This window comes from Hypomesus transpacificus, chromosome 23 (genome assembly GCF_021917145.1).
Source record: "Hypomesus transpacificus isolate Combined female chromosome 23, fHypTra1, whole genome shotgun sequence".
NCBI lineage: Eukaryota > Metazoa > Chordata > Actinopteri > Osmeriformes > Osmeridae > Hypomesus > Hypomesus transpacificus.
In genome coordinates, this window is record NC_061082.1 from 12,175,019 (window position 1) to 12,202,539 (window position 27,521).

Here is a 27,521-nt window from a genome sequence, read left to right on the forward strand (position 1 = left end):
AAGTTTTTTCCCTTTTCAGAAATTCCTCTCCAGCACAGTAGGTGGCGGTGCATGCACCTCGAATTTGGTTATGATCCACCAGTCAAACTCAAAGAAGAAAAAGAACATGACGTAGATGAATTATACTAGTCGAAAGTTGACAGCTCAGCAGCAGAATGAGAATCGGCTTCTTAAAATGATATTTTCAGCTAAATATCACCTATTTAACGTTTATACTGAATTTACCATTTGATCATGAACTGACATTCAATTTTAAAACTTGGAACAGAAGTCACCTGCTTGAATATAGACTAGGTGGTGGTTTATGATCAGACAACAGAATGTCGTTTGTCGTGGACTCAGTGATCATGTTCACCTCTCAGGTAGCTAGCTACACAGCTAGTCACTTAGGTCTCAACACACTTGTACATGTTTATTATTTGGAAATAAGTTAGCATCTTAAGGAGACGTGCGTGATTTAGGGTGCTGTAAGAAAAAAAAGGCTATTTAAAAGATTTTGCTCGTATACTGTAGCTAGAGCCAGCTAGCCAATAACTGATTGTCCTCTCTTGTTGTTGACAGGTGTTGTTCTTTGGCTTTGGGTGGCTTTTCTTCATGCGACAGCTGTTCAAGGATTATGAGGTGCGGGTTAGCAAAACTAATTAAATTCCTGTAGCTAAGTCTTTGTTGTAGCACTAAGTGTTTTATATGGATAGATCTGCATGATCCGCCTAATCACTTCCTGCCCTTTTGCGGATCTTGTTTTGATCCCAGGTGCGCCAGTATGTTGTCCAAGTTGTCTTCTCGATCACATTCGCTTTCTCCTGCACAATGTTCGAGCTCATCATCTTTGAAATACTGGGTGCCTTGTGCAGTAGGTAAGAAGTGGCTTCTTCTTGATTAACGTCTTCATTCACACTGACTTTATGTTACCCTCAGTGAAGTGTGTCTGCTGATAATGCAGAATATGGCATTGCATTGTGCCCAATGACTACAGTACACAATGCTCAACCAATGCAAAATGTATCCTCTTTATGCTGTTACTGACCATTTCTGTAACCCCCAGTTCCAGGTATTTCCACTGGAAGTTGAATTTATATGTAATCCTCCTTGTGCTGATCTTCGTAGTGCCTTTTTACATTGGCTACTTTGTCGTCAGCAACATACGCCTGTGTGAGTGGACTTGTTACTTACTTAATACTTATTAAGACTAAATCAGTTCCTTTTAATTATAATTAGCCACTTATAACAAACTCGCCAGGCTATTGAATTATGACAGCCCATCTAGCCTTCTACAAATTAAACTTGATTACTAGCCTGTGTTTTATACATTTAAGTTGTTGATCTAGATACATGGCTTTGAATACTGCACATAGTACCATAATATAGTACTTTCATGTGCTTTTGAATTCAGATGGGAGTTGTACATACTCTATTGTTAACTTTTTGGTCTATTCTCTTTTCATAACTTGACTTTGTTGTGAATGTTGCAGTGCAGAGACAGAAGCTGCTTTTTGCTTGTGTGGTCTGGTTCACCTTCATGTACTTCTTCTGGAAGTTGGGGGATCCTTTCCCCATCCTCAGCCCCAAACATGGTGAGTGGAGTGACACCAATGCATCTGTTCTTCTCCAGCCTCTTCCTTGTAACCTCAGCTGTCTGAACCACAGGAACGTGGCAAATTAAATTAGTAAGCAGACTTCTGGGTTGTAAAAATGTGGATGGCTTCCTGTTATTGCTGACTATTATATCAACAACCACAGAAAAGGCAAGATGCTGCATCACAGACATGTGCAGAACTACATGAATGCCTTTTTAAATCCTGGACTTTTTCTGTCGGGCTACATTGTTTTCCTCCAGGCATCCTGTCCATCGAGCAGCTGATTAGTCGTGTCGGAGTCATTGGGGTCACCCTCATGGCACTGCTGTCTGGCTTTGGTGCCGTCAACTGCCCTTACACCTACATGTCCTACTTCCTCAGGTGAACCCCCCTCAGAACTACAATTCCCACAATGCTCATACAAGTCCTTCCTCCAAGTGACACCACAAATTATTGCTACACTACCATGCCTCACTTTAAAGCTTAGTTTTACATGCTAAAATCTACTACATAGGTCTGTCCCATAAATAATTACAATAAATGATATGACAATGACAATATAAAAGCATAATAAAGCAAGCACACCCTTTCAAAGTGCAATGAACCAAACGAACACACAACAGACATCAACAAACAAAATAGACAACCAAAATTCTATCTCTGTGAAGACAACAGGCAATATGGAGGTCTACAAAACCACATACATCGTACAATAAGCCGATAATGTAATATTGTGACAAGTACACTATTCCCTTTGGGGAGCCCTATCTACACTACATGAGACCCTGCTTGCACTGATGTATACAGTCTAGAGGGTGAAGCCATAAGCATGTTCCAGATTGTCAGTTGTGGTAAGATGTAGTGATGTCTGGACTGTGCTCCCCCTGAAGGAATGTGACCGACAGTGACATTCTGGCGCTGGAGAGGAGACTGCTGCAGACTATGGACATGATTGTCAGCAAAAAGAAACGGTGAGACACTGGAGAAACGGCCTGAGATAGAGTACTCTTTTATTATGTGTGTGTGTGTGTATGCTCAAGTGTGCGTGAAAAATAAAGAATAATAATGTTTTTTTTGTGTATAGCATTGCCATGACACGGAGGCAGATGTACCAGCGAGGGGAGGACCAGAACAAACAGACAGGATTCTGGGGCATGATCAAGAGTGTCACCTCGTCACCATCAGGCAGTGAGAGTATCCTTTACACGTGTGAGATGTATCGTGCGTGAGTGTATCGCCTGTGAGTGTATTGCCTGTGAGTGTATCGCCTGTGAGTGTATCGCCTGTGAGTGTATCGCCTGTGAGTGTATCGCCTGTGAGTGTATTGCCTGTGAGTGTATCGCCTGTGAGTGTATCGCCTGTGAGTGTATCGCCTGTGAGTGTATCGCCTGTGAGTGTATCATGTGTGGGTGTATCGCCTGTGAGTGTATCGCCCGTGAGTGTATCGCCCGTGAGTGTATCGCCTGTGAGTGTATCGCCTGTGAGTGTATCGCCTGTGAGTGTATCGCCTGTGAGTGTATCGCCTGTGAGTGTATCGCCTGTGAGTGTATCGCCTGTGAGTGTATCGCCTGTGAGTGTATCGCCTGTGAGTGTATCGCCCGTGAGTGTATCATGTGTGGGTGTATCGTGTATGTGTTCCTTGACCTTCCAGACTTGTCTCTGATCCAGCAGGAGGTAGATGCTCTGGAGGAGCTGAGTAGACAGCTCTTCCTAGAGACAGTGGACCTGCAGTCCACCAAGGTAACACAAACACACACACACACACACACACACACTACAGGTATAGAATTAGATGCCTCCCATCAGGAGCCCATGTTTGAGCTGTCTTTCTCCATCTCTCCTCCTTTACAGGAGCGTATAGAATACTCCAAGACCTTCCAGGGAAAGTACTTTAACTTCCTGGGATACTTCTTTTCCATCTACTGCGTTTGGAAGATATTCATGGTGAGACTGGCACCACATGTAGGCAAAGTGTCTGTGGTACAGAGTCTGTAGACATCAAGACATTCACTCAGGTCTGACAGGATTACTAGCTACGTCTGTACTGCCTACTGAACCTACTTTCATACTTTCGTCCATCGTGGAACATGGAAACAGTCCAGTTCAAATCTATAGTGTTTAAATGTATGTATAGTATCAGATTTATTGACCCCAATCAGAACCACCTCAGGGTTTGTCTAGACAGTCACAGTGCCCACTCTCTGTCCCTCACAGGCCACCATCAACATTGTGTTTGACCGCGTGGGGAAGACGGATCCTGTGACCAGAGGAATCGAGATCACGGTCAACTACCTGGGCATCCAGTTTGATGTGAGCTCACACACTCATAGCCGTGCAGTGAGGATGTTATGCTCTGGTTTAATGCGTGCACATGTGTGACAACCGGCGAGTGTTATAAAAAGGGAATCCTTATCAGGGTATCGAAGTCTCTGCAGTAAAACCTCACCCAATCAGTGTTCAATCTCCTGACATGGTTAATGATTTGATAGACCTCTTACATCTCAGACATTCAGCTCTCTCTTAAATTGTTTATTTTGAATCTTTTATGAGCCTAAGTACGGTAATGCTATCCCTTGTTGTTTTTGTGTGTCTCTGTCTCTGTCTCTTGTTTTTGTGTGTTTTGTTAACTCTGTATGCAAACTCCTCTTATCTACTTAAGGTAAAGTTTTGGTCCCAGCATATCTCCTTCATTCTTGTTGGCATCATCATCGTCACTTCCATCAGAGGCCTCCTCATCACCCTCACCAAGGTACCACATGCCCTCGTAGCTCTGCTTGCTTCCTACCCACGTGTCACTTCCTTCCTAGTTTACAGTGCTTGGTCAGTGTACATTGTAGGAAAATACTAAAAATACTGTCTTCACCGTGGCTAAGATGTGCCCTCCAAGTACTTAGCAGAGCTCTCTTTTTTCCTCTTTCTATAGTTCTTCTATGCCATATCCAGCAGCAAGTCCTCCAATGTCATAGTGTTGGTCCTGGCCCAGATCATGGTGAGAATGCATGTGCTCTACGCTCACATTTATTGAACGACACGCATGAATGCAGCAGGTGAAAAGCAGAGCAGGTTTGTTGTTGTGATTAATCCTCCCCGTTGTTCCCACCTTCTTCTATGTGATAGGGGATGTACTTTGTGTCGTCTGTGCTCCTCATGCGTATGAGCATGCCCCTGGAGTACCGCTCCATCGTCACGGAGGTCCTGGGAGAGCTCCAGTTCAACTTCTACCACCGCTGGTTCGACGTCATCTTCCTTGTCAGTGCCCTCTCGAGCATCCTCTTCCTCTACCTGGCCCACAAGCAGGCCCCCGAGAAGCACATGACCCTCTGACTCCCCGGCTCCTGACTGCAAATGTGTGACTTTTCACCCGGGAGATGATAGGTCCAGAACTGGGAGAGGAGAGGAGGCGAAACAGAGGAGAGAGAATGTATCGTGGCCTGTACTTCCTGAATCAGGAAACCTAGGGATTAGTCAGGTGAACGGCTTTCGGGTAGAGGTGGAACGCCCTCCTTGAAGAACAGGGTTGGAATAGACTGTGGAGTAGGAAGGCCTGGAATGACTCTACGGTGAAACCATTTGATATCGCAACGTAACTATTTGCAAGCACTTGAAGGTTCAGAGGATCAATAAGTGTGTCATTGGGCTGTTATCCTGTTGGCCAGAGATCTGGTCTCCTTGCATTGGTATGTCAAAGCTGATCACAGCCCCCCAGGATCAAATGTACACACACACACACACACACGCACGTACGTTTACTATATTACGGCTGCTATATGTGTCAGTGTGTGCCTATGCCACTAAAACAGTACTGTCACACTGGTGGGATGGTTACTCAATAAACTTGTGTGGTCATTCTTGAGTTGTGTTGTAATGTGCTGTGTAAGATGCATCGTTAGGAGGCACAAGGTATCAGGAACACAGATAATGGAGTAATGATTGATATAATAAAGTACACATTTTGCTAAGATACATTTACTTTAATTTGAGTTGAGGTATAAATGAGTTGGAGGAGAGTGGGCTCCATGTCAGCTCCATGAAGTAAGTCAATCTTGAAATTACGTGACAATAATTTGGGTGCTGTTTCATCTGTAAAACCGCATGTGAGCATTACTGATTACATTGGTCACTGGTTTAGACACTGATCAACATGATCTATGCATACATTATGCTTCCATATGCATCAATAAAATAGACGTGCATTTGGCAGTGAGCGAGATCAGTCAGGATCCTTTGCATCTTCACCCTCTTCTGTATCTGTGGGTGGACTGATGTCGTGTCAGCAGATACAGTAGAGCGTATCAAAAGTAAAGTGGAGTGCTAAGTAGAGATTGTATATCCGCATTGGTGTGACGTGCTGCGTGCTTTGATGATTGGAGGATCAGGTCAGGAAGCAGATCATCGTTGGTGGTACTCCTCAGAGTCTCTCATCAATGCTGTCATCGGAGGAGGATGATGACACTGACACAGTCTGAGAAAGGGGAAAGTAAGAGCACCGTGGTCAAAGCGGCAACTTGTAAACGGCACTGTAAACAAGCTCTACAAACATTAGAGAGGCATCAGAAGAATCTCTGGCGCATCTCCCTCTCACCCTTTCACGTGTCTGCACCGGCGGAGTGTCAGGTCGAGCCGCCTTCGTCTCCTCCTCTTCTCGGACCTTCTGGGTGTCGGGGCTGGGGGAGGGAGGAGTAGCAGGCGCGGCTGGAGACGGTGAGGAGACCGGGGGGGGCGTGGAGGCCGGAGCAGGGGGCTGGGAAGAGATGGCCAGGTCCCGGGCTTTCAGCTGGTCGTAGGTTTTCTTGTCAGCCACCAGGAGCTCAAGGACGCTGCCACTCGTCCTGATCAGTTTCACCACCTCCTCGTGGTCGCTCCTCTCCACGTTCACGCCGTTGACCTCGATCACCATGTCTTCATCCTCTAGACCCGCCCTATCGGCTGTTCCGCCAGGCACCACCTGACACACAGCAACCAATGAGCTAGGGAAAGTACATGCCTCCTTCATTACTGCCTTGTATCTTACAGCAGGACTGATAGATTGATTATTCACTTTCCCACACGAGTATGCTAGTATCTACTGTGTCTGTTGCTGTTATGAGTAACCTGAGAAAGTTGGGTTGGGTCTCATTCATCACTTCTCACATTGCATCTCTGTCTTTGTCTCTGTCTCTGTCTCTCTCCTCTGTGTGTGTGTGTCCCAAGTCTGTCATACCTCTTTTATGTACTGTCCACCGACTCCCTGGATCCCATTGAGGTGGAAACCGTATCCAGCTGAGGTCTTCTCCATCCTGCACAGTTTAGGCTTCACCTCCGCCTTCTCTACCACTGCTGGGATCACAACGGCAGGGGCAGGGGAAGGTGCTCTGGCTGGGGTGGGGATGGGCATAGTGAGTGCGTCTGGGTAGCTGGGTGGTAGGAGGGACTCCCTCGACTCTTCCCAGAAGAGGAGAGGGGACAGGCCCCCCTGTGGAGAACGGTGTCATATCAGTCCCGGATGTGCACAAACATCCAACTTGCTAGCATGCTGAGAATGTATTTCGCAGTTAACTATGACTTACACCAATTGTATTTCAGTCAGCTCACTCACCAGCTTGTACATTCTGTCCGTTTCAGCATCTACCACTAGGAGGCAGCTCTTGTTTCCGCATTTCTTAATCATCTCCACCACCTGCTCATGGCTGCAACTGTCCACTTGTTGTCCCTCCACAGCAACCAGCCTGTCCATCTCTTTAAGTCCAGCCCTCTCTGCTGGACTTTCTTTATCTATGGCCTTGATGTAATGGCCTGAATAACAAACAGGGGACATGAAACAATATGGTTTTCTATCTGTTGTTGAAATATTGACATAATACACACATGCACTCTCACACACACATTCATACACACCTTTCATTTTTGGCTCCACTGTAAGGAAGTATCCGTAGCCCTCAGGTCCTTTGGTCAAGTCAGCAATACGAGGTTTCAGAGGGAGGTGCTTGATAGTGGCTAGTCCTGCCCCTATCGCAATGCGTTTGTTCTTGTAGTACCTTTTCATCAATCAACAAATCAAGCAGATCAATCCATTTCACCTGTTGTATGAAGATAACAAATAAGCAAGCTGTTACTGTACCTGTCAGTGTCTTCGTCTACCAATAGGAACAGAATGCTGCTGCCGGCTGTCTTGATCTTCTTCACCATGGCTTCATGAGTGGCGCTCTCTAAGTTTTCCCCATTGATCTCCACAATACGGTCTCTGACCATGACTCCCGCCTTCTCGGCCACGCCCCCTGGTGTGACGTCTGTCATAAAAATGCCTGGCTCAGCTAGAAGCAGAGAGGGAGATGAAGTAGAATGGTAGAGGTAAGGCTCCAGACAGACTCAGCATCTCAAATGGCATACTATACCTTATATAGTATATCTGTCAAAGATCTAGTACATTCCCAATGCCAGAAAATGCCAGGATGACACACTACATCTGGTTACATGCCACAGTATGCAAGCCAGGCTTTTCTGGTTTCTCAATGGTACTTTCGATGGTACTCAATGGTACTTTCAATGGGACTCAATGGTACTCTCACTGGTAGACCGTTACAAATCTGTCTGCACTAGTTTAAAGCACAATAATAATACCCAAACAGATCACATTTCATGGATACTGCCTGCATCAATACACACCAAGTAAGCTGAGTTGTAAAATCCACTAAAACGAAAAGGTTCAAATATGGGGTTTGAGACGTAAGTTCTTCATTGACGTTTTCATGCCCGTACATGTTGGAACTAAGGCAGAAATAGCATTGGCATAGACAATGGGTTTAGTCCCTGCTTGATCGAGTGATCTGATTTGATTGTGTGCAATCTCTTATCTGCCATGCTCAGTCCAACTTCAGAGATAACTGGAAAGATGTCTCGGTATCTGTGATCATGTGATTTGTGACCTCTTGTTTTCAGGGAACTATAAAGTCAGCCCCCATCCTCTCTCCTCCCTGTCTCCTTTTCTCCCCTCCCCCTTACTTTTGGCTGAGAGCAGAGAGAAGCCGTAGCCCACGGAGGTCTTCACCAGGTAGCAGAGTTTGGGCTTGGGTGTCTGCCCTGCCACCCCGTTCATGGCAGGCTGGCTCTGGTTCTGGTTCTGAGCGGGTCGGGGTTGAGGGTCTGACAGGTCCACCCCATCTGCCTTAGCCTTCTGATAGGAGTCGGCGTCTAGAACATGGAAAGTGACTGACGTTCCACTCTCTTTCACCATGTCCACCACCTGGCCCCCCAAAACACACACACACACACAAACATGGAAGCCAGATTTGGTTAGGACAGAGCGTGGAGGCTGTAATGGAAAAAAGCAAAGGACTACAAGGGTTACATTTCCACATGAGACTAGACCTTATCAGGACCCCTCCCTGGCGATAATCACCTGGGAATGTGTCATCGTGTCCACATAGGTTCCATTGACCCGGAGGACGCGGTCTCCGTCTTTTAGCCCCGACAGCTCAGCGGGCCCACCCATCTCCAGGCTCCGGATCAGGTGGCCATCCTCGCCTTGCTCCACCCTCAAGAAGAAGCCGAAGCTTTGTCCTGGAGGCTTGGTGAGAGCGATAACCTTGGGCTTGTACCCAGCCATGTCCTGACCAACAAAGGGGAGGGTCAGAGACTGAGACTTACCGGCATGGAAAAGAACACACTATCTTTTTCTTCCCCACATGGACATATACTCTAGTACAGAACACCCTACCTCTTTTTCCCTCCCTCGCACACAGACAGGAACACACACATCTTATCCATAGATGCCCATGCTGTATAACCAGACGGAGCTCATCGTGTAATTGTGTTCAAGGCTGGTATCATCACACTGATATGTGGCTGGCCTAACATCTGGCTTATTGACCATATAAACCTCAGATACTAGTGGAGAGTTGAAGATAAACACAGATCACAAATCAGTGATACACTGTAAATGGGCTTGGTCAGCCAAAGACCTGACACTGTTTGACTTGGAAAAACAAATGTTTCTGCAGCCGATTATACAGTAGGTGAATTAATCAATCCTGAAACGCTCTCTCTCAGTGTCTCTTCTCCTTCCGACATTCCCAGATGGGATGATTTGTGAGACATGTTTAGTGAGCAAAGCAAAGTGCTGATGGCCAGGAACACACAAACACTCTTGGCAGACAGCGGTCCTGTCGAAGTTTAATGGTTAACGCCTACAGGGCCAGCTGAAGGTGCGAAGGCTTCTTCAAGAGGATTGTCTGAACTTTGACCCTCCAATAAAGAATGTCAGCATGACAATCTTTATAGTACTCCTCTATCAACAGAGACACAAGGGCATGGCAAGTGCCCAGTGTGATGCAGTGAAATAAATAACCAGTAATGAAAAATTGGACCACAAATCAATGTATCTTTCTCTCCATGTTTTTAAGAAAAAAGACTGTGTTGACAATTTGTTCACTAATTCAAAGTCGACATCGTGAATTGTCTTGGACTCTGCTCTGTGTCTAATGTGTCCAGTGTCCTAGATTACAACATTGTCCCTATAGTCTTGTACGGAGTAGACATCACAACCATTGTGCTATTCTGGGCTTCACTTTTCTCAACTGTTTATTCCTTTTATATATGTTCTATGTATCACCAATCTCAGATATTTCTCCCTTTGCTAGTTCTATGATACTATTGACTTGATATAGCCAAAAAACGGCCATGTAAAGCAAAAAAAGGAGTCTACAGTAGATTTTGTCCTAGCCTGTGAACAAACCCTACACTCGTGGATAAGTTCACCATTTAAGGTAGCCATCAAATTACCAATAACAGAATGGGCCATCTAGTGTATCTTAAACTTGATGCATACATGATGGTACACAGACGTAAATACAAAATGCTACATGTTACACGCAAAGGCCTTTGTTATATTGTTTTGCAGGAAAAGTAACAGAAGTTCACTCACCTGCTCCTTTTGTCTCTGTCTTAGTCCCAAAGGAGGAGGTCACTTGTTCCACATACACATAAGTACACAGATTATCTTCTTCCTCCCTCCCACTTATCTCTCCATGCTCATACTTTTCCTCCCTCTCCATCTCCCACCGTCACCTCCCCTCTCTTTCTCTTCCACACTTCTCTCACCTTCTCTCTCTGCAGGACTTTGACGGACCAAAGGTGAACCTAAAGGCTGAGTTATTTAACTGTGTCTCGTGGCAGTGAGGGTGTATGTTCAGAGTGGCAATGATCAACACCAGGTTTTCCTTATAAAAGAAATCTCTGACCTGTCATTCTTGTGTCCATAGGTATACTACGGTTTGGTCTGCACTTCTTCTACAAATCCCAAAATACTGTTAATATCTCCATAGTGTGACAACATATCACAAAGATCTTTGGCACTAACTGACAATGCAATTAACCTGCCAAAGGCAAAATAATATACACAGCAGTTTTTTCTTTACACGTCCCTTAAAATATTTAGCATACATGATCATGTTCTCACACGTCATTGTATGGCAAGGTTTTGCAGCTTTGCTGTTTAGCCCCCAATAATGAGAAAATGCAGGAACACAGAAGGTGGCTTCGCTCCTTGGCCCCCAAATATACAGTACCAGTTGAACACATTTTCCCATGTGTCCAAACTTTTGACTGGTACTGTACACACACACACACACATAAAGATACACACACACATACACACCCACACACACACACACACACACACATACAAACACACACATATACACACATACACACACAGATACACATACACACACACATTTGGACACATTTTCCTATTTCACGTGTCCAAACTTTTGACTGGTACTGTAGCTGCAAGAAGCGGTGAGGGGGCCAAGCAGTCTTGCAGGTCAAAGCACACAAAACATTTAGGGACATCCTCAGAGTAGAGTTCCGGGTACATGTACCAAGTTTTGTGTGAATGCGTCAAACGTTTGCTGAGATGCCAGCCATGGCACGCAGACACCATTCAGTTCTTAGAACCTTGTTTTCACATAATGTTATGCTGTTGTTGCCAACATGTAATCAAACTAAAACCAACCCCTGCATTCAGTTTAGATGTTGAATGTTTCTCTTCAAGCCACACACTGACACCTCCATGCTAACTATTGGTAAGATGATGCCCATTTCAATGTCTCACAATAGCATACACGATCAATCTCAGAAAGTGCACCTGCCAAAGGACTATGTGAATAACATTTTACTTCATGTTTGGATGTGAGCTCCATATATGGCCCACTTCAGTACACCTACTCAGCTAACATTACGAGGTTTTGTCTTCTTGGTCTGTACTTGAGAACTATTAGCTATGTGTGTGTTAGAGTATTTACTTTAGACTTTGTTTGAGTGAGTGTACGTTTCCGAGAGAGTGTTTGTATGAATGTGTGTGTTGTGTGTATTGTTAGTGACCTGTGTTTACCAGGTCGGAGACGAGCTGTCTGATGAGAACCGATATGTCTGTGCTAAGCATTCATTCAACTAAGGGTGAAATCTCAAGGCGACCTGGTGTCTATATTTTTTTACACAAACATACACACGCACACACACACACATGAGTGAGGCGCAGGTGTGTGTCCTCTGGGTAAACAGTTCCGAGACAGACAGGTATCCTATACCGAAGTCTCTCTTGGTAAGTCCTCACCTATGTCCTTGAGCTGTGTTTCGACTGTGTGATAAAGCAGAACTGGAGCGTTGGGGGAGGGAATATGTGTGTTAGAGAGACCGAGAGAAATAAGGAGATGGAATGTGTGTGAAGTCGAGTTTTGGAGCTGGCAAGACAGAGAGGCACAGGGGCAGCTTCAGACATAAATAAAATGTATAGGGTGTGTACATTTGTGTGGGTGTATGTGTTTGTTGTGTTGTGAAATAAAGAGATAGAGATGGACTAACCATGCATTCACTTAACGTGTATGCGCAAGAGACGGATAGATTGAGAAAGAATAGAGGAAGTGACCCCCTACTGTTTACCAGTGAATCTCGATCAAAAAAGTATTAAGGCTGTGGATGACATTGCCTGTGTGCGTACTAAGGCATAACTGTTTTAAATAGAATTGCTTTTTTTTGTGGTGGGCCGTTATCGGCGTTAACGTGCTGCGTTAACGTGAGATTCTTATTGGGCTATAAATATATCGCCATTAATCTATTCTCAAACTTTGATATGTGGCTAGCGTGGCACAAGCGTGGCTTGTGTATGAAATTACCACATCAAATGTGACGTGTTAACATGGATGCAGCTATGAAGCCGCCGGGTTTGCTTCAGGGGAAATGTATTTTTATGAAGCTTTCCAATGGAAACGTCGACAAGACTAAGGTTGTTTGCAGCTTGTGCGATGCGGAATTAGTTTACTGTAGGAGTTCGTCCAGTCTCAAATACCACCTAAACGCAAAGCATCCCTTAGCTAATGCAGTCATGTAGAAGATGCCGGGCCAAGTACTGATGTAGCGCAGGGGAAAAGTCGTCGTCAAACTACTATATTTGAGTGCAACCGAGGGAAGCCCGTCAGCACAGCTCTATCAGCCAAACTACTGTAACCTTCTCGCTCACCTGGCTTGAGAAACCCGTTCTCAAAGACTTACTTTTAGTCATTATTTGGGTAGCACACATATTCTGAATGCCTTTGGCAGAATTCAAATGAGCCATTTTAATCTAGATGAATCTAGATTAATTTCAAGATTACAGTGAGAATCTAGATTTCAAAAATTAATCTATGGCCACCACAATTTTTTTTTTTCATTTGAACTTAACTTTGTTCTGATGTGTTCATGAAGGCCTTGTTTAAGAAAATTGACCTTTGATACCAGATATCCCAGGGGGGGAAGCCACCTCCCTGAAATGAGTCATACAGGTTGGAATGTCTGTGATGTGCTCATGTGGCGCAATAGTCTTGTAGAAAATCGGCCTTTGGTGTTGTAAAATAACTTTAAATAAACCTTTTGAGTCATTTTGCATTGAATTGGTCTAGCTTTTATATAGCATCACAGTTTCTGAGATGAAAATATACTATTTTACTTCAATAATCAATGGCACAATTTACCCCAATGTATTCTCTCTAAAGGCACAACTTACCCTGCACCAGGGGCAAGTTGTGCCACGAGACCACTTTTTTTCAGAAAGCTATATTTCTTAAATACTATGTTTCAGATCCAAAGTGATTGTTCCCAGGGATGCACCACATCCTGAAGTATATGTTTAAAAAATTGTCGGAAGCATTAGTGTCATGGCCTCGCTTTACAGTAAAATCACTTTAAGTAAAAACTGGCACAACTCACCCCACTCTCCCCTACATATCCATTTAACAACACTAAAAACATTGCAAGAAGGTGAGGCATAAAAAAACCATAGGCCTACGCTTCTGTCTGTGTGACTATGTGACAAAGCGGGTTTGGCTGTTCAGGTCACTGCCAGTACAGCCCTACAAAAAGAGGGCATGCATTTACTCTCACTTGGCCCATGCCTTGACCAGTGGCTTGTTTTGGTAATTTGCTAGAAGGCAGGCTACCGCAAAAAGCTAGTTACTTTAATAATACTGCCAGCAATGGTTAGAGGGATAGCTGTGTCGAAAAGTTTGTTTTCTTTGATGCTCCAATTATTGCTCGCTCTCTGTGTATCCTTAGTGCAATGTCCTGAGTCACCAGCATTTCATCGTGAGACAGGTGTAATTTTTTTGGTCAGAAATGAAACTTGCTACAATAAAGGCAGGCAACTGTAGATTATCAAGTCCTTGCTCCTTGTTCTCATTCAGCTCAGGTAAATCAGCGATTTGCTGATGTTCCTTTTTGTGCTTGTCCCCTGTTCGTATCCTCGAGCACGTTTCCAGGAAACTTTTCTTGACATGAGCAAATAAATGGGGTGCTAGTTTTGCCATTTCGGATTGTTTTCAAACGTCGCAAAAATCTGACAAATTATTCTTTGAAAAAGCTAGTAGTATGAGCAAGGTTCGAGAATCAAACCACAATTATTGGGGGAGATGTTGAGTTACAGTCATAGAATAAAAACGACTGGAGGAGTCGGGTAGCAAATCGGAAATGCAACACCACCTAGGCCTACATCCACCGGAGCCGTTGCCTCAAGCCGACGGGCGATAGGTGTGGGTCTGTGTGCTATTTATGATTGCTTGAACAACCTTAAAAACAATCTAAAATTGTCACTGTTCTTTAGCCTGTTTCGCCAATCTCGTAGGCCTATCTTCGTGTAAGTTACGTAAGAGAACTGGGTTCCTACTCACCACCAGGGGGCGCCGCCGTAACATTTTAATCGACCCGTCATTCATAACTTTCTTTCCCAAGAATAGCTTCGTTTGGCATTCCCCCTACCTTCTAGATCTATGGCCAATACTATTACCCCCCCCCCCCTCATTTTTCTCTTATATACCCCCGCCGCTTTGCTCTCCACGCTCAGATAGTCCTTTCTGCAAGGGGTCCCCTATCCCACCCTTCCTGACGGCCGCAGGGTTTCCCTGAAGTAGCCTGCCCGGGTGTGATCTTGGACTGGACCAAGCGAACCAAGGCATTCCCAAAACAAACAAACGTAAATCCAATTTTAAAAGGGTGCACTGGGTTAGATAGACGAAATCGGGAGTTTTTAGATGTGGCTGGAGAACTTGTGATGGACTACAGCTGTTTGGTGGCAGTCGTTGCTGACTTCATCACAGTGCAGCCTCGACCAGAATCTAGAATGCACCTTTTGGACCGCACTTCATCACCCGCAGCATGGATTTACTAAGGTTGAACGAAACCGATGCGCTCGACAGCGCGGGAGCTCAAAGTGGTGCGCAACTGAACGTTTTCGTGAACGGCAGTATAAAGGAGAGAAATATCACCACCTGTGACAATGCAACCATAGCCCCCAGACCAAAGCTTGCTCAAAAAGGTAAAGTGACACCGGACCATTAGGCTACAAAAAAAGAAAAAACACATTTATGACACACCAGACTTTAAAACGGGCTTACAGTGCATGCAGCGTTAAGACTGATCACTTTGTGAACCGTTCTTATGCAACTTTAAAGTGTTATCAATGTATGCGCCTTTTTAGAATAGGCCACCGATTAATTTATCCTAACGATTTTCAGGCATTTCATTCAGACCAGCGCCTGTTGCATAAACTCACCATCTAATCACAATGTGGCCAGCTCATACATTATCTATCGGTTTATTTGGCCACTTTTACTAATAGTTAAAGCCTAGCCCATTCCTAACATTTTCTATAAACACTATACTGCATGGTGGAAGTCTGCATTGCTATATGTTTAAATGTTTAATTGTCTGTTACAATGTGTTTTTCTCTGAATTCCTCACGCGCACCTGTGTATATTGCCACACTGGGATAGACATACATTTGAGGAGATTTGCAGAGGACAGTAAATTATATTATATTCTGTCTTGCATATGCTGTGAACAACTATACTGACGGGCAGCAAAATAGATGATAATGGGCTGTGGCTTATTTGAAAAGCATCACCTGAGCAGGTAGGAAACCGGTTTAGAGAAATTATTTAGTTGTAGTAAGCAGCATAACAACATCCATACCAGTTATGACCAGGTCAGAGGGATGGATAGAACATGACTGCTTTTGAAATATAACTTGATGGTTGTGAAGATTCAAGATCATTCTAATCTTAATGACTGAATCCATATTATTGTTTTTGTTGAGACTTTGTTGATTTTAGTGGGCCAATGTATTTAGTTCGGGGAACCATTCTTATAACTATGCTCTGTCATTTTCTATGGTTTGTCTGTTACTGCGTGCCTGTGTGTGTCTGCGTGCCTGTGTATGTGTGTGTGTGTGTGTCTGAGAGAGATTGTAACGGCAGCAGTTAGTGCCGTTAGGGCAGAAGTCTTAACTCTGATTAGGCTCTTCACTGCCGCATCACACACTATATTTAGCATCTCCAGTAGTGATGCCATTCAGTGTGTTAGTTACAAACAGCACACACAAACCGTGCTTACAAAGATACACACACATACACACACACTCACAGAAAGAGACTTAGAGATATGAGGAATGTCTGGTAATATGGCTGAACATCCTCATCAGTCCAAACATCCAAACATTTGCTTAGTCTCTCATTCATCACTTCACACATTGCATATCAATTCATCCATCCATCCATCCATCCATCTCTCTCTCTCTCTCTCTCTCTCTCTCTCTCTCTCTCTCTCTCTCTCTCTCTCTCTCTCTCTCTCTCTCTCTCTCTCTCTGTCTCTCTTTCTCTCACTCTCTCACTCTGTCTCTCTGTCCCTTTCGCTCTTATGCAACCCTTCATGTGCAACGTTCTGAAACAGCCTGAGCAAAACAATACTGGCTAAATCTCTTCTCAAGCTTCCCCTTTTTCACATACTGCAGTCATACAGCCCAGCTACTGTACAATTGATTGCTGTTACACTACATAGACATGAGTATGTACTGTACATTCATCTTGATAACAGTCACATATGATCCATTAAGTGAAGACACTCCCATTTTGATTTGACCATGAATTGATAACCATAGACATGGAAATAGTTTTGACATTGGCAGAGTGGATGTTTCTACGGGAAGCACTACATATAGCATTAGCTAGCAATACACAATATGAGGCAGGGAGTATGGATAGTAGCATGCAGACACCACGGGGGAGATGGGGATGGTGGAGGGCAGCAGCAGCACAATAAAACAACAACCGGGAGTGAGTGTAGGAGTATCCTATACTGCCGCCTTAGCGACGTGCCCCGACCAGCTTGAGCCAGGCTAACACAGTTGTAGTTGATGAGCGGAATGATGCAGCTGCCTGAGTGCCATGCCTGAACTAGGCTTTGCTCATTAAGTCCAATTGATGCTACGGAAGTTCTATTTTAATTAAAGTAAGACCAATTCCAATCTTTCTCACTGCAGTGTCTGGAGCAGTGGGACTGTGGTCATAGATGGTGTTAGAGTTTTATTGTCTATTCTCTAGCAGTTGTTGAGAGAGGGGAGGGAATGAGAAAATAGTCAGAGAAATGACAGACAGACAGACAGGTACGGGTGGGTAACACTGTGGCTTAGTGATGTATGACATTTACAGTGTTAGATTAGCCATTAGTTATGACATTTACCCATAACCCATTTCCACTAGAATGCCCCACAGTCAGTTCCACACATGCCAGCTGGCATCTGAACTCCCCTTCTGGAGCGTTTGTGTGTCTTTGCGTGTGTATTTAGGGGTTGGTGTGTGGAACCTCTTGGGTGTGGTAGATGTTTTTGAAAGACAATATGAACCCCTAAATGTGCACGGTGCGTCGCTCGCTAGACCTCAATTTACTGAGCTAACACAGTCGAGTTGAGGATTGCTTTAGCTTCACCAGGTGTTCCTGTTTAGTCCACTTATCTATCTTTACTATATTAAAACTAAGGTTGTTCAAATAGTTCATCCAGCCCTCTGAAATTGGCTGAATAAATATTAAAACGAAGCAGCAGGATCAGAAGAACCAAGCGGAGTGAATGTGCCTTTATGTAAATGAGTACCTCTGAGAAATCTGAATTATTTATTGAATGTATGTAGCTATTGAGTTACATTTTTTCTTTTTCTTTTTTATTCCTAAGGCACCACCTTATAAATTACAGGCTATTTTTGCAAAACTCTTCACACCAACCACAAAAAAGCACCAAACTTGCAAAACATTGTACAAAACAAACAATTCTTGCAAAACAATTTTTGTGCGTCAGTAGTACACACAAACCATCAAAATCACTGATAGTAATATAGCTGCAAGCAGCAATGTGGTGGCCAAGCAGGTCAGATGACCCAGAAGAAACTTTCGACATCTAGTGACTGCGGTTTACCTGGCTTTCTTTGCAGTGGCTTATAGTCTCGCTAAACAGAGAATCAGAGACATGAAAAGCTTGTCAGCTTTGGCTGGATTTGAACCTCTGACGTTGCCAGGACACCAATTTATCCTAGTGAGCTATTCTCAGTGCTGGAAATCAGATTTCAGTGACTGCGTAAAAATATAAAGAATTTTTCCTGTGGCAAGCGGTTGTCAGATTTGTCCCAAGTTTAAACAGCTGTAATTCAGTCCTATTTTGATATGTCAATGTGATTGTGGTCTGAAGATAATCTGTGTAAAAGTTGGTGAATATTTGATACATTTTGAGTAGGACAAAAACGTTTTATTAATTAATGAAAATGGCGGCATCAATTTGGCTGGTATCACAAGTTAACATGTGTCAGACATGGGATCGCCCCCCTAGAGGTTAGAGGACACATATCTGTAAAGCACAATAAATCTGACTCTTCTTGAGTATAGATCCCCTGAGATTGAAACATTATCATTACCATTATGATTATACTGCTCGACAGCTACTGTCACATACCTGGCTTCACTAAACAGATAAACCAGTATCATGACATGCCTGAGACTTTGCCTGGATTCGAACCTACGACCTCGCACTTCAACGGAGCCAGTCTATCCCCGTGAGCCATTATCAGCACTGGGAATTGCTGTGTACAGTTACTGAATACAAAAAGGAAGCCGTTTCTCCTGTGGCACGCATGGTCAGATTTGGCCCGAGTTTAAACAGCTGTAATTCAGTCATATTTTTACATGGCAAGGTGATTGTGGTCTGAAGATAATCTGTGCCAAATCTGGTGAATATTGGATACATTGTGTAGGAGTAAGGAAAAAAGTTTTATTCATTCATTCAAAATGGCGGCCTCATCAATTCGTCTGGTATCACGCGTTAACATGCATCAGACGCGGGATCTCCTAAGATATCACGAGACATAGGAATTGCTTAAATACGCCAAACAAATCAACAGTTATTGGTCAAAACACAATCCTACCTATTGTAATGCCCCCTAGAGGTCAAATGACACTACATGTCTCAAACCTCTTAATAAGAGGGTCTTGAGTCCATACACCAAGTTTGGAGTCAATGCATCAAAGCTTGGCTAAGATATTACCTCACTTCCTTTTTCCGGATCAGTTGCTCAATTTGATTGGCTGTAACTAACAAACGGTTGCAGAAATCAAAACGCCATGTGATGTCTTTTGTGAGGCTTGGTCTGAAAATGTTTGCCTATTGCAGCGCCACCTAGAGGTGAAATGGCATGACCTATTTTGGACTTCTTTAGAACAGGGTCCCTCGTCCCTATACCAAATTTGTTGTCAATGCAGTAAAGAGGTGCTGAGATATGACCTCACTTCTTTTATGGTGGCTTGGTTGACGATTTTGATTGGCTGATGACTTTGATTGGCTGTTCCAGTCGAGTGTAGAAAGTCTAAAAAACATGTGATTTCTTTTGTGTGGCTTGGTCTGAAGATGATCTGTGCCAAATTTGGTGAAGATTGGACAAACCTTATAGGAGAGGTAGCGAAAAAACGTTATATTCAAAATGGCGGCCACATCAATTCAGCCACATCAATTTGATGTGGCTGTATATAACAAACGGTTGCGAAAATCAAAGCTCCAGGGGATAATTTTTGTGAGGCTTGGTCTGAAGATCATCTGTGGCAATTTTGAAGAAGATTCGACAAGAATTGTAGGAGGAGTAGCGAAAAAACGCTTTTCCTTTACATTCAAAATGGCGGAGAATCTATAGAACTGGGTATGATGTCATAGAGTGCGTTGAACTCGTCTTGATCCAGGGAATCCAACGATACCTCATTTTGGACAATGGGGCATATGGTTCAAAAGTAACATGTGTAAACACACCTTCAACTTTGACCCATTGGTGGCGCTAGATGGTTGGAATGGGAGACATGAAACTTGGTGAAATTGATGAGGGGACTGGTCCCAAATAGTGTGCCAAAATTCACAACTTCTGACCAATTGGTTCTAGGGGCTGCCATAGACTCCCATGGCAGAAGAAGATGTGTAATAATAATAATAATAATAATAATAATAATAATAATAATAATAATAAGAATACGTAGAAACACTTAAGGTGGCTTCGCCGCTTCGCGGCTTGGCCACCAATATGGGATAACAAACAAGGTGAAAACTTTTTTTCCCTTCCCAGAACCACTATGGTTTAGCACAATTGTATTCTTTTATTTCTAACACAAACGTTTTTTTTTTCTTCTACTGCACTTTTGTGTTTAGCAACATTTTGCCCTGCATACAGGAAAGCAAAAGCTACAAGTGTTGTTCAATTATATTATCAATGCGTAATTGGTGCTTTGTGTGCCCCATTCAAATGGTTTGTGTGAAAAAAACAAAACGTTTTTAAATGACTTTGAAGAGTTTCGCAGTCATTGTTTGCTTTTACAAGAGATGTACAATGCTTTCCTGGTTTGGTATGAGGTTTTGTGGTGAGAGTGTAGAGCTTTAGGAACATGTAGTATATTTTAGTGCCTTAGTAATCACACAAAACTGTAAATACAGCATTTTAGATGAAGAAGGAGAGAGCTGTTGTAGTGTAGACCTAGTAGGTAGTGATTAAAAGAGAACATAGACATTTCTACCCTCTCCAGCATGCAGCGGTTCCAGCAGGGCTGATAGAACTAGATGTGTTTAGGGAGTTATCACCACTCCCTGCACAGCCTCACAGCACACGGCACTGCTAATTGGCTTCGATTAGGCTGAGACCTTTGTAAAATATTTCATTAGGGAGAAAACAAAAATGGGCAGATGGTTTAGAGGGAGAGAGAGTGAGAGAAAGACGAAGAGGGAGAGAGCTTATTTGGTTTGACACATTGCATCTTCCATCACTTGAGTACATGTGTGTAACCATCCCCTCCTTATTTCTCTCTCTCTCTCTCTCTTTCTCTCTCTTTCTCTCTCTCTCTCTCTCTCTCTCTCTCTCTCTCTCTCTCTCTCTCTCTCTCTCTCTCTCTCTCTCAGACTGAGTTGTCATTTGATCATTTGAGACAATGTTTGAAATAGGTAGAGGGGAGGATTACATGAACCAATCAACTTCAGCTTCATCAACTGTGGGGAAAAAGACAGGAAAGAGAGAGGATGACATCACATCAGAAGACATATACAGCACACTACAGTACAATAAAGACCAACATCACTGGAGCGCTTGAGAGACCCAGACATCAATGATACCCTCCGTTTACCTCTACTCCTAAATCTCTTTGTATTTCTCTATCACACAAACAAACCCCACACATGCACTATTTAACACTTGTGAAAAAGTTTTTAATCTTCCAACAAGTAAACACGGCAGAGGGGCTGCCAGCTGCGGCTACCTGATATGAGGAGTAGTGTGTCTGTAAGACAGAGAGAGAGACAGAGAAAAGAGAAAAATAGAGACAGTAAAGGAGAAAAAATGTGTGGTATCAGCCTCACACACCTGGTGGGAGAGCGCAGAGATAGACTCCTCTTTTGTGCGGCTGTCCTCAGCATGGAGCGGGTTCCTCTGTGTCTGAGCTCACGCAAGGGGAGATAGGCGGAACTGGAGAGGGAGGCAGAGAAAGATGGAGAGGTGGGGCGGGCAAGCCAGTTGGATGGAGAGAACGGAGACAAATCGTTTGGCCAGTGTTCTGGTCTGAACACTGGTTGATACAGCCCAGAGGAAGTGAAACAGAAGATTGGAAAAACAGGAAGAAGAGGGAGATGAGAAGAAATGAGGACGGAGATCGAAAGAACAAGATACCGAGATAGAGATAGTACATAGAATGAATGAATGCACAGAACCAAAGTAAACAGAGATGCCAGAGCAGAGGACAAGTAGAGAGAAAGATTAAACACAACAAGGCATCTGCAATCCCTTGGCCATGGTCACCATAGAAAACCTGTTTTAGGGCAATCTTAGAGAAACACGGTCATCGTTGGAGGTGTTTCTAAAGATGATTGGCAGGTGGAGGGAGCATGAGCTCTAACAGGATTAGGGTTAGCCAATACCTGTCTAGTCCTTCCTCTCCTGAACCCTTCCTGGAGTTCCTCTTATTCCAAGGCCTGGATAGGTATAAGCAATAATGTGAGATGAAGTTGGTCACCCAGTTTAAAGCGTGATTAAGTGATAAAGTAATGCCCAGTGACATGACAACATTCCTCCATATTTGCTTCCCGTTATGATTTAAGTAGCTATAACTTGGGTTCTCCAAGTCAGTCCTGGTAAGAGATCCTGCTCTCCGCTCCCTTGGCAGGGAGAGTAGAGGTGCTCTTGTGCAGATAACGGCTAGCATTAGATCATCCTTGAGTAGCAGGGAATGATGGATCTGTCATGCAGAAAAGCAATTTATTATTTCTAAAAGTCATTGGATTGCTTTTCAGACCAGAGGAATCATCCCAGAGCAACCTTTAAAGGGTCAGTGGTGTCCCCCACTATAGAAAGACAATTTCTCTTTGTCTGTCTCTTTCTCTCCTGTTGTGAGGAATGGAGAAATTCCCTAGACATAAAGTGGCATCAAAGTATCCGTCTTGACTTTTTTGGTTCTTTGCACATGCTTCCACAAATGAAGAACATATCTTCCGATCCCTATATTATGAGAAGCTATACCACTGTGCCTCAAGATTAGCTTTTAATGGCAAACACGTTACCAAGCAGAAATGTTAAGGTATCAAACAAAACTGCTGTTTGACTAACCCGCACTGATGTTGCTACTGATGAGGCTATAACAGAGTGAGAAACTTGTGCAAATTGGTTTATAAATGAAACAGGGAAACATCTGTACCTGTCCTTTCTTTCGTTCGTTCTTTCTTTCTTTCTTTCTTTCTCTGTCTTTCTCTCTCTCTTTCTTTCCATCTCCCTTTTCTTCTTTTTGTCTTCTTTCTTTTCCCCCTGTCACTATGTCTTTCTCCTTTTCTCTCCCCCCCCTTTATTTATAGCCCCCTACTCCATCTTGCTCTCCCTCCCTCTCTCAGGAGGTAAACTGCTGTCCCGAAGAGGCCACCGAGGGGGTCGATGTAGACACAGTCCTAGTATTGATCCAAATGTAAAACAGTCATGATTAATCTCTTCAAATAGACCTCTCAACAAGCCTACTCGGCTCATCCCTCCGTCTCTCATCCCTTTATTTCAGATCTGCTCGGCTCAGCTGGACACCCGCATGGCAAAGCAAAGCGTCAGGGTCGGCATGATGTATCAGAGATTGAATGGTTGAAATGTGCTAATCTCTTGCTCTTTTTGACCCCTCCACCCCCCCTCCCCAGAGTTGCGTATCCTGCTCTACTCAGTCATCTTCCTCATCAGTGTGCTGGGGAACCTCCTCATCATCATGGTCCTGACGGTCAACAAGCGCATGCGCACCGTCACAAACTCCTTCCTGCTGTCCCTGGCTCTCAGCGACCTGATGATGGCGCTGTTCTGCATGCCCTTCTCCCTGATCCCCAGCATCCTAGAGGACTTCATCTTTGGAGAAGCCATGTGCAAGATAGTGGCCTATCTGATGGGTGAGTCAGGGGTGGAGAAGGGGGGAGTATATGGAAGAGAGGAGAGCCATGATGGTTCACCCACCTAAATGTAGTCAAGGGGCGATATATTTTCTACTCTTTCTGTTCTGTCCGAACATGGAATGCAAAGTAGTCGAGAAAGCAGAAACAGATGAAAGCAAGCCGTTTCAGTATATCAATAGTTTCAAGCTTTCCTGCACTTACAAATGAAACCCTACACTCGACGATCCGAGATGAGATTGAAACGAGTTTCTTTTTCACAATGATTGGAAAAAAGAGAGTGACAAGCTAAGACGAAATGGATGTGCAGAGAGAGAAATGAAAGAGAGATGGCGAGGCAAGTCGTACGGGATGGAGAGACAAAGGCGAAGAGAGAAGGAGAGAGATGGTGTGCGGAGGATGGAAGGGAGGAACGGCCAGAGCAGGAGGCTATGGGAAGGGAGAGTGGTAGAGATCTGGGGAGGGAGGGGAGAGTATGGGATCTCTAAGGAGGGAGGAGAAGGTTACTGGTGGATCCAAGGGGTGGCAAGAAACTAATTGCCATCCCCATTATAGTACATTTCCTTACTTTAAATTCACATAATTATTATTGGCATCATTCAAACTACTGTGTATAAATAACTTATGGTGGCAAAGAGTGATGAGATCTGTGGAAGGAAGGAAAAGATGGAAGGCTGTGGGCAGGGAGGTGAATAAACAGGAGAGGTAGGCAGCAGGCGTGAGCTATGGAGAGTGTGAGGCCCTGGAGGGGTTAGCGGCTCAGGAGAGGATGGGGGATGTTGACCGACATTTGTTTGCTTCAGCTGACTATTCTCAGTTGCTTCCACAGGCCCAGAAACAGTAGAACATTAGCATCGACTGCATGTGTGTACAGCATACACACATGCAGTTGATGCTAATGTTCTTGCAGTAGGACCTGGATCCGATTAATTTCCCTTGTGTCAGCTGGGGGGGTGGGCTGGCTAGGGCAGAGTTGATCAGACAGTCAGGCCAATGACATTTCCTCAAACAACACCACACCCTGATTACCATCTCTGCTCCCTCCCTCCCTCCTTTCCCACCCAAGAAAATTCACACATCACACGTCATTTTCTTACCCACAATGTATCTCATTCGCATCCTGTCTCTCCACAGGCATATCCGTCAGCATCTCCACCTTTAGCCTTGTTGCCATAGCGATTGAACGCTATAGCGCCATCTGTAACCCCCTGAAGTCGAGGGCATGGCAGACGCGTTCCCATGCCAACCGTGTCATTGCGGCCACGTGGGTGCTGTCTTTTGTCATCATGGTACCCTACCCCGTGTTCAGCTCTCTGGTTAAGCTCTCTGTTGTCAGACCGGACAACACCACAGCACATGCCTGCAGACACACCTGGCCTCATAGCCATGTGGAACAGACCTGGTGAGACGGTGTGTGTATCAATCTCTGTTATTGTGTGTATCAATCTGTGTGTGTGTGTGTGGTTGACCCTTGTTGTGTATCTATCTGTGCGAGTCTCTGTCCTGATATCATCCATCCGGTATGAGAATCTTGTGAATCTTTCATCAACTACAAGTGCCTGTTTTCCCAGGTACATCCTGTTGCTGCTGGTTCTGTTTGTGATCCCAGGCCTGGTGATGATTGTGGCATATGGCCTCATCTCCAGAGAACTCTACCGAGGAATCCACTTTGAGATGGGACAAACGCAAAAAAACTCTGGTATGACCCTGGTCACATGTGTATGTGTGTCGTTATGAGTGTGTGTGTGTGTGCAGTACACTTGTGTTTGACCAACCTTGTTATGTGTGTGTTTGAGTGTGTACGTGTGGTTCCATTTGTGATGTTCTCATCTGCTGAAATGTGTTTGGTGTTGCACAATTCAAATGTGCGATTGGCTGACAGCTTTAGGCTTTTATATCTGTCCAGTCCGACATGAGAGAGGGAGAGAGAGAAAGAGAGAGAGGGTGAGGAAAGAGAAAGGGACGATGAGGGAAAATGGGATGACAGCAGTGTAATTATTGAACTCTTTTATTTGATTTTTTGATTTTGTCCCGCTTCTGAAATATCTGTCTTCTGATTAGAGCTAATCATGTTTCCTTCAACCACGAACCTCAATTTCCTCCTCCACGTGCTCAGTGCTGCTGTCCTATACCCATAACTATATTTAATCAGGATGGGTAAAGGTATGAGGACAACTCCCGCTCTCAGACAAAATGGGGTTTAAGTGGCCAAAGCAGCAAGGTTCATTGAGGTTCATTGATAAACACAGCCATTTCCCCTGTGGCCCTGATAACCTGCTCTGTTAGCTGAGTCACTGTTGTGGCTATGGTGAGCCAAGTGTTTATACCTGCGCTTTACATTAGCTGTGTAATCTGGTTCTTAACCACGTGTTGACGGGCAGCAATCATAAGAAACCGGAAAGGACTATTACAGTCCCAGCATTCAAACACGATGTCAACAAAAAGATGCGTGTGTACGTGTAGAAGATTAAGATGCATTTCTCAGGGCAGTGTTCTTTCATATTTCTCAGAACTAAGAAATGGTCTGCAGGGTTCATGTGGCCAGAGCTACAGTAGATAATATCCACACATGCTAGCCCAGCAGGATCCGTAACACCCGTCACCTTTACGCGGACCCACCCGATAGTCCAGGGGTCTTTTTTTTTACCTAGAAGTGAACTCCTGTCTCACTCCCCGGTACCCCTGACTCCACAGATGTCAAGAACGGCCTGACCTCTTCCGTCTCAAGTGGCAATGACGATGGAGACGGTTGCTACGTCCAGGTGTCCAAGCAACCCCACTCCGTGGAGATGTCGACCCTGACATCCTCAGCCAGAGCCGGGGGTGTGGCCGGAGGGAGCGGGGCGAAGGTGGAGCGCGCGCGCAGTAACACATCGGAGGCCAAGCTCCAGGCCAAGAAGCGAGTGATTCGCATGCTGGTGGTGATCGTGGTGTTGTTCTTCTTGTGCTGGATGCCCATCTACTGCGTGAACACCTGGAAGGCCTTCGACATGCAGTCTGCCCACAAGGCCCTCTCCGGGGCTCCCATCTCCTTCATCCACCTGCTGTCCTACACGTCAGCCTGCGTCAACCCCGTCATCTACTGCTTCATGAACACACGTTTCCGCAAGGCCCTGCTCTCCACCTTCTCCTGCTGCCAATCGCTGTGCCGCCGCCGGAAGCGCCGGGGACTGCGGGAGGCCGAGGAGGACGCCATGGCGATGGGGGTGTCCATGTCCAAGTTCAGCTACACTACCGTCAGCACCATGGCGACATGCTGAGGGGTGGAGGTGGCCGCTGGGGCTGGGGCGGGAGAGGGGGAGGGGATGGGTGTCCTGCAGGGTAATGGGGTGTGTGTGGGAATAGGGACAGGTGGGCAGTCTGGTGTTTGTGAGGGTTTTATTGGGTAAGAGGTGGGTGAGAGTTGACTACGGGTTGGGGAAGGGTTGGGTTAGGGTTGATTAAGTCTTGGGTGGGCCGGTGAGATGTGAGGGGGGTTCCTTGAGCAGTGGGGTTCCTTGAGCAGTGGGGTTCCTTGAGCAGTGGGGTTCCTTGAGCAGTGGGGTTCCTTTAGCAGTTCGGGGTGGCTAAGGTGAGAGGTGAGGGGGATTCCTTGAGCAGCTTAGGGTGGCTAAGGTGAGTCGGAGACATTTGCTTAGTCTTTTCTGTCTGTGTGCCGAACATGTTGTGAGCTTCTGTGTAATTGGTGATGGATT

General features: G+C 44.8%; 3 protein-coding genes across 3 annotated transcripts; 2 read left to right on the forward strand and 1 right to left on the reverse strand.

Moving 5' to 3' along the window:
* The first annotated feature begins 102 nt into the window (after window positions 1-102).
* Window positions 103-5,430, forward strand: si:ch73-390b10.2 (Golgi pH regulator). The gene is made up of 14 exons (XM_047047586.1): window positions 103-362; window positions 562-621; window positions 754-857; window positions 1,046-1,152; window positions 1,473-1,574; window positions 1,838-1,958; window positions 2,468-2,548; window positions 2,662-2,771; window positions 3,229-3,317; window positions 3,429-3,521; window positions 3,792-3,887; window positions 4,237-4,326; window positions 4,501-4,566; window positions 4,695-5,430. Exons 1-14 carry the CDS (start codon window positions 321-323, stop codon window positions 4,899-4,901), a joined length of 1,368 nt encoding a protein of 455 aa, XP_046903542.1. The 5' UTR covers window positions 103-320; the 3' UTR covers window positions 4,902-5,430.
* Window positions 5,431-5,531: 101 nt separating this feature from the next.
* pdzk1 (PDZ domain containing 1) lies at window positions 5,532-10,602 on the reverse strand. The gene is made up of 9 exons (XM_047047587.1): window positions 10,477-10,602; window positions 8,953-9,162; window positions 8,556-8,796; window positions 7,675-7,867; window positions 7,452-7,591; window positions 7,153-7,349; window positions 6,778-7,029; window positions 6,160-6,522; window positions 5,532-6,039 (listed from the first exon to the last, which is right to left on the reverse strand). The coding sequence occupies exons 2-9, from the start codon at window positions 9,157-9,159 to the stop codon at window positions 5,986-5,988; spliced, it is 1,647 nt and encodes a 548-aa protein (XP_046903543.1). The 5' UTR covers window positions 9,160-9,162; window positions 10,477-10,602; the 3' UTR covers window positions 5,532-5,985.
* Window positions 10,603-14,928: 4,326 nt separating this feature from the next.
* LOC124485453 (cholecystokinin receptor) lies at window positions 14,929-27,097 on the forward strand. The gene is made up of 5 exons (XM_047047079.1): window positions 14,929-15,396; window positions 23,587-23,826; window positions 24,961-25,228; window positions 25,398-25,525; window positions 26,521-27,097. Exons 1-5 carry the CDS (start codon window positions 15,237-15,239, stop codon window positions 27,084-27,086), a joined length of 1,362 nt encoding a protein of 453 aa, XP_046903035.1. The 5' UTR covers window positions 14,929-15,236; the 3' UTR covers window positions 27,087-27,097.
* The last annotated feature ends 424 nt before the right edge of the window (window positions 27,098-27,521 follow it).